The following is an 11,198-nucleotide window of genomic DNA, read 5'->3' on the forward strand; positions in this document are numbered from 1 at the left end:
AGTAAGATTTTGATAATTTCCATATAATTCTTTCTTCAATTCATTGGCACTTTATTTTTCATCCATTCAAAATGTTTTCAAGATTAATTTCCTATTATACCTTGACCCAACTGATGTTGGTACATGTAATCTGTTCATCCCCAGGTCAGTTAACACTTAGGACAAATTCAGTCATTTTCAAAAAATTTTAATTTGACATGTCATTAATATACAAAAGAAGCTTCTGTTTAATTCATTATTAATTTAATTCTGTGAAATTCCTACTGTGTCTCACATTATTATGACCATTGAATTCTTTTTCTAAAATTTTTCCTTTAATTATCTGACCACAATTTCTTTCTGGACAAAACAAGTATGACAAAAGTTTAAAATGTGCACAAAGGCTAGATTTTTCTAAACATATGCCCTTATATTCAATATAACTAAAATATAATTAATATATAGCATATATATATGTCTTAGCAGATTGCTGATATTATCTTATGACTTCATGACTAAAATTACAACTTATAAAACAAAAACATAACAACATGAACCAAGGTCTAGAGACAACAGAACAACAATTTCAAGACCCAACCTCAAACTAAGAGAATTAATTTCAACAGTCAATTTGGGCCCTTTTCGCACTGTGCGATGCACTTCCCCTTTTTCCCACCATTATTGGAGATAGACGACTTCTCTGTCTGGCCATACGCTAGTGAATGATCGAAACAGAACTCCCAATGCTTAACATGGCCAATTACAAGATTCATTTCTATTGGCCAAAACAGTGTGAATAGGACTTATATGATGATAACAAAAATAGGTGTTGCAAATTTAATTAGGATTGAGCTATATTAATTTTATTTAAAATGAATTTGCAGGCCAAAAAAAAAAGTGTTGATATTGTATCCACAGAATTCTTTGATATAACTGCTGCCATACTTGCATATCATTCAGTATAATTATCTAAATGCTCTTTATTAGTACTAATATATTTGATATTTTCTTAAAATTGCCCATATTCCACAAATGCTGAAATATGTAATATGACTTTATAATTGCTATGTAATATAAAAATGCTGCTCACACATTTTATGATAAGCTTTTTAAACCATCACCTGTTCAGCAGAATACATGATGTAAAAAGAAAAAGTTTTTCAAAAGGGACAATAAACATTAAACTAAATGCATTTGGACTGTGTTTTCAATTTTTTTAATATTAAATGCCTACTGTGAAACTCCTCAAATCAACCAAAAACACCAAATCTGAATGTGCATTTTTGATTAATTTTTGAAACCTCACACAAAATGCTTCCTTTCTAAATGTAAGTCTTACTGTATAAGATGCTATTACAGCTTAACTATTCCACGTGCATGCACCAGACCTTAAAAGCTGAAAGAAGAAAATTATGGGTTGAATCCCTTGAGGTACGTGACTTTGATATTTGTATCATATCTGTATTGCATTTTCATAAAATTCACAAACAAGTTCTTGACTATCACTGACAGTGTCGCTGCTCATGACTAATCCAAAATCCTCTGGTATGGAGGTCACAAAAAATTCTTAAATGGTGACTTCACAATATCCCTGAATATACAAGCAGCAGTTTGACGATGTTAATTTTCATTCATTTCTCTCCTACAGTCTAGACTTGACATTTCTTTCTAGTACTGCACGTATGTTGCCTGACGGTTTGTCAGCTGGTTGGAATATCTGAAAAGACAATACAAAACCCACCTTAATGCATGATGTAAAAACGACGGCCCTACATGCTTTTCTCAGCATAAATTAATGTCTAAATGTTGTCCTACTTGGTTACCGTTTTTCAGTATAAATTAATGTTTAAATGTCAAAATTAGAGTCTGTGTATAAGGAATCCTCCACATAGCACCTTAAATTACATGAAAATATGTATGTGTCAAAGGCCCGGATCAAATCTAGTCCTATGCATAAAAAGCCCAGACCCCATGTTTAATACGCCCTGGCTGGGCCCATTCTTTATGGTGTCTTTGCATTGTTAACAGCATATTGGGCAAGTTAATTAACAAAGTTAATTGGCCAAGCTGCCAGTTTGTTTGTATGGCATGTGCAGGGGATGTCTTAGATCAAGGCACATATTATTATTCTTACAGGTGTGGCAAATGAGATATAGTATTTCATTACCTGTGATTTGTAAAATACATCTGAGGATCATACTTTTAAAGATGTTTAATGTTTAAAGAAAAGACGTAGATTGATTTAGTCACATTTACTAAAGAAACGGTTAATTAAAGGTGGGCTCCATTTGTTAGTGTGTTATTTTAGTTATCTAGATTTTATACAGATTGTAGGAAAAAGTTTGCTCTTTAATGTTTTGTTGACCTTTTGGGAAAATCTCTGCATTTTCTTAAGGATAATTAAAGATAGGTGTGAATTACTAGTAAAACTTTGCTCTATTTGCAGGCACAGCTATAAAAAAACTCCCTAAAGTTATATTTTTATTTACATCATAATCTATGCCAGTTTAGAACACTGATAAAGTCGATTTATTAGGATACATTAGGATACATCTTCAGATGTATTTTACAAATCACAGGTAATGAAATACTTTATCTCATTTGCCACATCTGTAGGTCTAATAATATGTGCCTTGATCTAAGGCATTCCCTGCACATGCCATACAAACAAACTGGCAGCTTGGCCAATTAACTTGGTCAATTAACTTGCCCATTATGCTGTTAACAATGCAAAGACAACATAAAGAATGGGCCCAGCCAGGGTGTAATAAACATGGGGTCTAGGCTTTTTATACATAGGACTAGATTTGGTCTGGGCCTTTGACATATATATTTCTTAAACATAATGCTACTTATAAGTTCATTTAAAATGTGCCAATGATATAAAACATGTAACTGTGCTATCAGATTAGTAAAACATCCTCAAATATAAGTATTTTCTCTCACTCACTTCATTATTGTCTGTGATTCCCAATTTTGTAAACTTGCTGAAGTCAAATTTGTAGGCGTGCACATTTGGCAGCACCAATTCTATGCGGCTGATCTGAAAGATGATACGAGACCAATTACAGTACAGCATATTCGCAGCATAAATGATTCTAAAGGAGTTTCACCTTCACTCAATATACTGCAGGTGAAATTGTTTTGACAAGACAGATTTTAAATACACCTGAACTTAATGGGAAAATAAAGAAATAAATAAAAATTATTTTACATAAATATGGTCCCTTCTACACATTGATGACAAGGGTACCTATTATGAAAGACCGTAAATCATGTAAAACACTACCTGGTAACTATTAACCAGAATGCCATGAGGAAGAGGAGAAGGAAGAAGAAAACTTACCTGTGGGACCTTGGACAGAGCCTGCTTTTGAGCAAGATAAAGTGTATGCTGGACAGAGGGAGAGAACAATCCTTGGTCGGGAGGACCAGCAAATTTGTCCAGGATGGCACTTTTTACTGCAGACCTGTAAAAATATAAGAATATATATAATATTACCTAGTATATAAATTTGTTGTGTACAACTTTGGAGGCTCAAATGCTGCAAGCAAATGGCAACAACTGTTCCTCTACACAGGATAGCAAAATGCGATTTAAGTTTCTCCAGATACAAGAATGATATGTTCATTGAATGATTTTTACACGATTGATATATTTCGCCCCAATCAGTGTTCTTATTTTTTGATAGAAAAATAATAGTGAAACAAATGTCTTATCTTAAATTAAATTTCAAAGCAATAAATAAATGGCAGCAAAAGAAAGCTTTCTTTTGGTTGAAAAATCAAGTTGTAAAAAGAATCTGTTTATGGCTCACTGATATGCAGATTTAAAAACGAAGACAAGGGCACACCTTCGATTAAAACACGGGTCACCTGCATTCACTTTATTTTAAGTTCTTACCATGAATTACAATAAGCTAGCCCCTCAGTTGTGCTGTAATCCCACTTTGCCTGAACCACAGTGCAAAAGATTCGATCACTCATGTCTGGCAAGATGCGATACTCGTCATCCACAAAATTGACAAAGGAAGAGGCGGTGGTTTTCAGAATCTTCATGCCCTTCAATCCAGCGCTGACCTTGGGAACACCTAGAACCATGAGGCATGTTACAGAAGAGGTACAATAAATCTAATGATTGACTTTCTTATTAATAAAGCTACGGTCCATTGTTGTGATCAGTACCACTGATCTTCAACAGGTGCCAGTTTCCTAAAAAAATTTAAGTTAGTTAGTTCCCTGGCTTAGCTGACTACGATTTCCATGAGGGTGCTGTTACACTGCTCCTGATAGGGTAAGATATGACCATGTAGCCTTGGTAGTTAAGTTCTCAGCCAGGGAACCTGATTTCAGTTTTTTGTGAAACCAGGGCCAGGGAAATGAGTGCGAGTGACTTGAGGGGTAACTAAAGATAACAATGTAAATTTGGATTTTCTACTTTTCCTCTTAATTAAATGATATCACACCATTGGATGAATAAGAATACTCCCTCCTTTGTGATATGTATTGCTGGTCATGTGAAAGTAAGTTTCCTTACAGTTACAAGTGTAATGAAACTGACAGTTTTTGTTCTGTAGTCATACAAAAAAATGCTCAAACTTTTAAACAGAAAAACATACACTTTTCCTGAATGCCCCAAAGCAATTTAATTAGGCATAGCAAATGTTTTTTAGGCATATGCACATATTATGCATTAGGTTAGTTGAAATTAATTTACCCATCCTACCAGTCATATTACTTAATAATGTTTCACCAAATCACTTCTGAAAAGACTGAAATAAATGTTTTTCATTGTTTTTAGCATAATTTGATCTCCAACACTTTTCAATTTTTTTTTATGTTTCTGAGCTTCGTCCATCTCCTCTTGAGTCTACATGTAATCCAGAATTTCTTATTAGACCGGACATATTAAAGGATATCACGCTAGGCTATGGCATTTCATGATGACATGTGAGACTAGAAAATGTACAGCAATCACGTGAGTTTTCAAGGTGAAACTCTATGCATCAGAAATCAAGTTACTGTATAAGAAAGCAATGCAGTGATACATTTTGAGAAACAACCCAGTTTCTAACTAGACCTGACATCTGTATAAAACAGATAATGATGTAGATCAGGAAACCATTAACCTGCAATCAACCTTTGAGTTATTAATAATTTCATCTGTGGTTGTCTGATTATTCTCAACAGGGAAAAAAAATCAATAAAATTCTCCTTAGGCATCATATACGAAACCAAACCATTTTTATGAAGGAATTATGTAATAAATGTGTTTTTCCTTTCCATAAAGCTGATTATAGAGGTTTAATACAACCATATACATATCATTACCTTATCATTATCATTCTCTTACTACAGTACAAGTATATTTTTACAATTACTATAGGGTCTCACAATATATTCTATAATACTGCAGTATTGAGACTACAATGACAGTTTTGAAATAAGTTTACACAAAAACAGATACAAAGACAATGTTCCATCAAGGTATATTGTTCCAAAGTTATAGTGGATGAACACAGTAAAAGGGCTAAATGAGGGTAGATACACATGTACTAGTACATAATTGAGAACCAGATGTTAATTACATAAGGTTTAAGTTACTCCCTGAAACTTGCTAAAATTGTTGATTAGTGTTTGTGGTTCCATGTTATAAAATTAATATAAAAAAATCCTGCAGTCACCTGCAGTTCAGATCATTCAAATCTAACTGCACATGTATCTATAATCCATAATAACTGTCACTGATAGGAAATTGCATTGTCAATGTGAGGAAATAGGTTTTCATGGGTTCTCTAAAAAAATATACTTAAGACAGCATGTTTGGTCCAGGAAAACAAAAGTCAATATTTCAGTTGTAACAGGGCTTTTCTTAAAGGTCTAAGGCTGTATTCCCAGGGCTTTTAGATCGATCTATCCCCGCGGGGAGTCTCACTAGATTACTGTCAGATAATCCGGCTTAAATGTCCGTCCCGCCTACTACAAGCTGTAAGGGGGTAATTAACTTTCGTGTCCGTCCGGCTGACAGCTATTTAGCGTGAACCCCCAGGGAGTTAGGTCGATCTAAAGTAGATCGATCTAATCTCTGGAAATGGGGTCTAACTGTATCTCTGTCCAATAGATGAATAAATCTAGTCTTTTTTCTCTATTCAATTTGGTAGTGCATGGACAACATTGTTTTTATCCTTCAGCAGGGAAATCTAACGCTGAAGGTAGGGGCATTTCATTGTTTCTATTTAGAACTCTTATCAGTCTGGTGCTCATATTATCTTGCTTGTTTCATCAAATATGACAAATTTGGTTGTTTTATTTATAAAATTTTGACTCGGTCACTTCATAGCTTTTCTCAGCCAAATTAAAGAAAGATCCTGTATTTCCTTGCACTGTCTTAAGTGCTTGCATGGATCCTAACCTAAACAAAATTATTCCTTGATAAATGGACTTACCATGTTTTTCCTGTATAACATCACAGAATCGTATGCATTCAGGGCTAGAGATGAATGCATGCACATGTTCCCGTCCTCCCTGAAATGAAATAAAAATGCCAGAATGCTTTGAGAAAACACAATTCATTTTTAACTTGCACAAGAAAATAATTCATTATGATCAGTTTGCTTTCTTTATTTCAAAATTTTTTCACAAAATTTATACAATCCTGAAAAATATAAATAGAGGCTAATGAAGTTTGCATCAAGTTGAAAAAAATTAATAAAAATATTAAAGTATTTATTTACTTTCTGAAAAAGATTCAAAACAGTTCAGCCGTGAATTAACTATTATAATAAATTGGGTTTACCTGCTGTATCCTCTTCCAAGGAGCCTGCTCTATATGGATATTTGCCTTAACCACCCATGGATACTTGGTCAAGAAGTGATTGGCTAAAATCTGAGCAAACACTTCAATGGTATCTATCTGAAGAAAAGAAAGTCTTCATCAGGTTATTTTTCAATTCATCAAGATACACCCTGAGTTTAAAGTAACTCAAAATGGGTATGATATAGTGTAGAGGTAAGTTTCAAGTTATCTCTGAAACTCAGGTTGTCAAAATAAGATGGGCGAGAGAACATACAGTCTTTATGCAAGTTGGACATACTATAATGTTGTATTTGTAAACAGGATATAAATAAAAATTTCCAAAATATTTTGTCAAAATGAATGTACAGAAAATCAAATTGAAAAACTCTCCACTGTCTTTATAGTTTAAGTTAAACCCTCCTGGATGTTTTTTTCCCCTATTCCCTTTTATCAAGGAAGAAAATGCAGACACATCATACGTATAATGGTATATAGAACAATCAAATTAATTTCTCCTCTTATTATTACTGTCTAAACAATTGTGCAACAATAAAGAGCTTATATATATCCATCACCATCCAAGTAAATATTTAATTTGTATTGTCAGATCCAGCTACACCTGTCATTTAACACAAATGTATGGATGCTATCAAAGTCTAGGTATGAAACTAACTTAAGTGATGTTGTGTTACTTTTAGGCACCACTGCAAATATTGACATTATCCTAATGTCAAATTGCATTATGTTATTAAAATCATTACAACTTATCCTTGGCAGTTTGGACTATGATATCAATATTAAAACAATTCAACTTTCACAAAAAAGGAATATTCACATTTATACTGAGAACAAAAGATGTGGTGTATTTTACAAGCATATATTAAATGCGTGAATTCATGACACACTAAGTCTAGACTTTTTGTTTTAGACATTACAGTAAATGTCACACTCAATTCCAACACGAATTTGCAATGGTGATGGATATGTGGCATCTGCTCATGCTTCATCCTCTGGGGTATATCTTTCTTATTATTAAATATCAGAAAAGAAAACTATTAATTCTACCTAAGATCATATTGCTGTATCAGTTTTCTTTAACGTGCATCTTACATTAAAAAGTCTATTCAAAACTTTGAATTTTAGAGTCTAAATAAATAATATTTATTATCATAATTATTATTATCATCACCACATACTGACCCCATTCTGTTTAGCCAGAATATAACAGGTGTTCTTCTGTGAATCAGTCGCAATGACATCAGTGTTGTCACCTCTTAGATAGTCTTTCTTTGAGCTCAGTGTCAAGGCTGTGTTGATTTCCAGCTCCTGTACATGGTGCACCCGGCCCTCGCGGCGTACTTTAAGTAACTTGACATAGTTCTTGCCATAGTCACTGTCTGCTATCTGCACTTCATGGTCTGATAACATGGTGCTTTAAAAACATGCAAGAAATACAGACGATTCAGATTAAAAGACTACAAAAATGTAACAAGTTATATATGGTAGTCAGTTGCAATAATATTGTTGACCTCTTTTTTAACCCAGTGAAATACCTATGTGAGTTGGAAAAACTTGGTAATTTTTTAAACAAATGATAATTAAGAAACAAAATAGTGTCAAACCAAGTCCATAAGGGAATCTTGGTTATTAATTTACAACAAAACATGGATAGGAAATAGAGGTTGAGCTTCAGAGACGAACGATGCACGGTTCTTTATTTTCACACTTACTGGATGCCCACACGTAAAATTTCTGTTATATACAAAGAATTAAAATTTTTGAATGCCCTGAAACAGCTAGGACAGGTAGAAATGTAATCCCAGTCACTTCTACCTGTCCTAGCTTTCAAAGCACTGCACTAAGTCTGTCTCCAAACCATCACGTGGTTATTTTTCACAGTCGTCTCGCCATGAAATAAATTATTTCTAGACTGCTTTTAAGGCACAATTTAAAACATGCATGAACTAATGACACTGCTGCATGCTGAGGGACATCTAGGCAAAGAAAAAAGGATTCTGTAGTTTAGCTTCTTCCATATAGCTGAACAAATTCAATTATTGGACCTGGTATATTTATACACTGAGTGCTGTGTGATTTTTTTTTAAATTAAAGGGATAATAACTCTTCGTTTCGGCCAAAAAATGAATTTTCCTGGAGTAAACAACAATTTTCCCATACTTACCAATGGTTAATGAATCCATTTTTACATTCAAAGTTAGTCCCTGGTTTTTTTCTAAAAAGTTTGGTTTTTTGTTAAAATCTCTTAAGAGATTTTAACAGAGTATAGCCATCAATGGAGGTCACGTGGTCTAAAGACAAGCTCAGATATCAGAATAATAGCTATAACTGCCGTTTTTGTGGTAAAACAGGATATATTATATTTCTATGAGTTATTCACAATGTTTTTGTTGTGAAATATAGATTTCATCCGAAGAGTTATTATCCCTTTAATCTTCCCCAGTATAAAGTTATACATAACCAATAAATAGTGCCTACCCTTTATTAGTCTGTAAAAGATGTTCAGTGTTTTGTTAATGAACCAGTATATTTATATATTATTAACATTAAAGTGGAAGTGTGGCCCAAGCCCACATCTGACATGTTTTGACAATGTTCATTCCTAGCCTGCAAGGTTTTGTGTCAGGAAAAGGTCAAACATTCCATATTCAATTGACTATGTTTATGAAAATGAAATAAAACTTGTTTCATATAATTAAAGGCAGACTAAAAAACAGGGGTTCATTCACATTTTTACCTTTGAAATTGATATTTTCTAACCATAGTTCTTCATGTTACAGTTAATTTACTAGACAGTAATACGTACACTGGTTTCTTCTCTATATGCAGTTACATAGTTATATATACTTAAGATCAATGAACACCTTGAGAACATTTATCAATACTTTGACTTGAACCACTGAACCTCTGCAGATAAATGCCAGATAGGTATTATAAAAACTAGGTTGTTTACTAGTTAAAGACCTTTATAAGTGAAAGTGATTCAAATTGACCTTGATGCTGGTGGCCTTGGTACAGGGACCCTAATCACCTTTGAGTTGGCTCATTTTTTGTAGCACTAATAAAGTGCGGATGTCCTTGATGTTATCAAGAATATTTTACCAGTATTATGAATAATGCTAAAAAATATTCATTTCAATGACCCTCTCCTGCACTTTTATTTGCTGTACCATGAAACACTGGCAGAATTCCAACTTGCCATTTCTGATAAGGTTGCATGTTATTTCTGCACACGATGGTCACTTTTTGCTGACCAGTCACGGCTGCATACATGTTCAACAACATGTGCAAATGGTCTACAGTGCATGTATACCTCAAGTTGTCATGGTGATCCCATCCATCCCTTACTACATGCATCATCTGCAGGTATCATTTCATTATCTGAGTTGCTTTATAACATCTCAAGTATTAGGGTCTAAAATGTTGTTTCCAACTGCACTTAAATAGCATTAGAGATTGACAGTACAATATGTGTGCTACATGAATAGTCACCCGGCCTTGGTACTTAGCACCACTGTCCATTTTTCAATTTATGTGTGTACTATTTCAAGGTAGCACCACTCTTAGACAAATGTCGAAGGCAAATATCCAGGTTGGCTTTTCAGCAGTAAGGTGAGGGGCAAGCAAAAGATTGGCAGCTGACATGCAGATATACATGCTGTCTTTCGTTTTATAGTTATGTGCACCTTAACATGTATATCTTGTGTGTGTATAACTATATAGTTAGGAAATATACTCAAGTAAATAATTCAACCAATTTGTACACATAAGGAAAGCAAAAAGAAATACATAAAATTGTATAAACAGATGTCAACAATTAACTTGAGTATTTAGCAAGAAAATTGACCTCCTTTTGTACTACAGAGTACGTCTTCAAAGTGATTTTTTAGATTTATGAAATAAAAATTATTCTTAACACACATTTGCGTTATGTTTGTCAAATCACGCTTTGCTTACCTTGGTTATGATGACTCTGTGTGAAGAGATTTTTACAGACAGAGAGTGATCAACACAATAGTCAGTATTTTTAAGTCAGCGATGTACAGTAATGCCAATAAATGCCCAGTAAAGTCAGTAAAGGCTCAGTTCATGCTTGACTGAGATAAGACATCGATCTGCTACAACTATCACTTTCTAAGTCTCAGTCCCAACTCACTACAGCTAGTTAGGTTAAAACTTAATGTCGTTATGTAACTTGTTTACAATGTGCACAATCCTCACCTGTTTTAGATTGGGTCAAATGCACGTATCGTTTAAATCAATTTGGGTAGACTAAGGTTTCAGTTCTGTCGATCAACTGTAGCAGCAAGCGGTGAGCTTCGGAGGGTGGGCTACGTGACTTTAAGTCCCGGCGTTGAACTTGAGAGGCATGGGTTGAATGCATGCTTATCTGAGTAAGAACGGA

General features: G+C 33.9%; 1 protein-coding gene across 2 annotated transcripts; it reads right to left on the bottom strand.

The window, feature by feature from the left end:
• Positions 1 to 941: 941 nt before the first annotated feature.
• Positions 942 to 11,198, bottom strand: LOC106154707 (uricase). Of its 2 annotated transcripts, none has more exons than XM_087009669.1 (8): positions 11,015 to 11,198; positions 7,976 to 8,207; positions 6,776 to 6,892; positions 6,426 to 6,504; positions 3,884 to 4,070; positions 3,326 to 3,449; positions 2,930 to 3,022; positions 942 to 1,696 (listed from the first exon to the last, which is right to left on the bottom strand). In XM_087009669.1, the coding sequence occupies exons 2-8, from the start codon at positions 8,201 to 8,203 to the stop codon at positions 1,622 to 1,624; spliced, it is 903 nt and encodes a 300-aa protein (XP_086865795.1). In that variant the 5' UTR covers positions 8,204 to 8,207; positions 11,015 to 11,198; the 3' UTR covers positions 942 to 1,621. The 2 variants fall into 2 exon arrangements, with proteins under 2 accessions (XP_086865795.1, XP_086865796.1); XM_087009670.1 differs by lacking the exon at positions 11,015 to 11,198 and adding an exon at positions 10,751 to 10,908.

This window comes from Lingula anatina, chromosome 3, assembly GCF_051362555.1.
Source record: "Lingula anatina isolate TDL-2025a chromosome 3, LinAna3.0, whole genome shotgun sequence".
Lineage (NCBI taxonomy): Eukaryota > Metazoa > Brachiopoda > Lingulata > Lingulida > Lingulidae > Lingula > Lingula anatina.

Excerpts from the sequence above, each read along its gene's own strand:
- LOC106154707 (XM_087009669.1), bottom strand. The coding sequence starts at position 8,203 with ATGTTATCAGACCATGAAGTGCAGATAGCAGACAGTGACTATGGCAAG. Across the intron at positions 6,893-7,975 it reads TTCTGGCTAAACAGAATGGG|ATAGATACCATTGAAGTGTT; the intron begins GTCAGTATGTGG and ends TCTTTTCTTCAG. Across the intron at positions 1,697-2,929 it reads GAATCACAGACAATAATGAA|ATATTCCAACCAGCTGACAA; the intron begins GTGAGTGAGAGA and ends TTGTCTTTTCAG.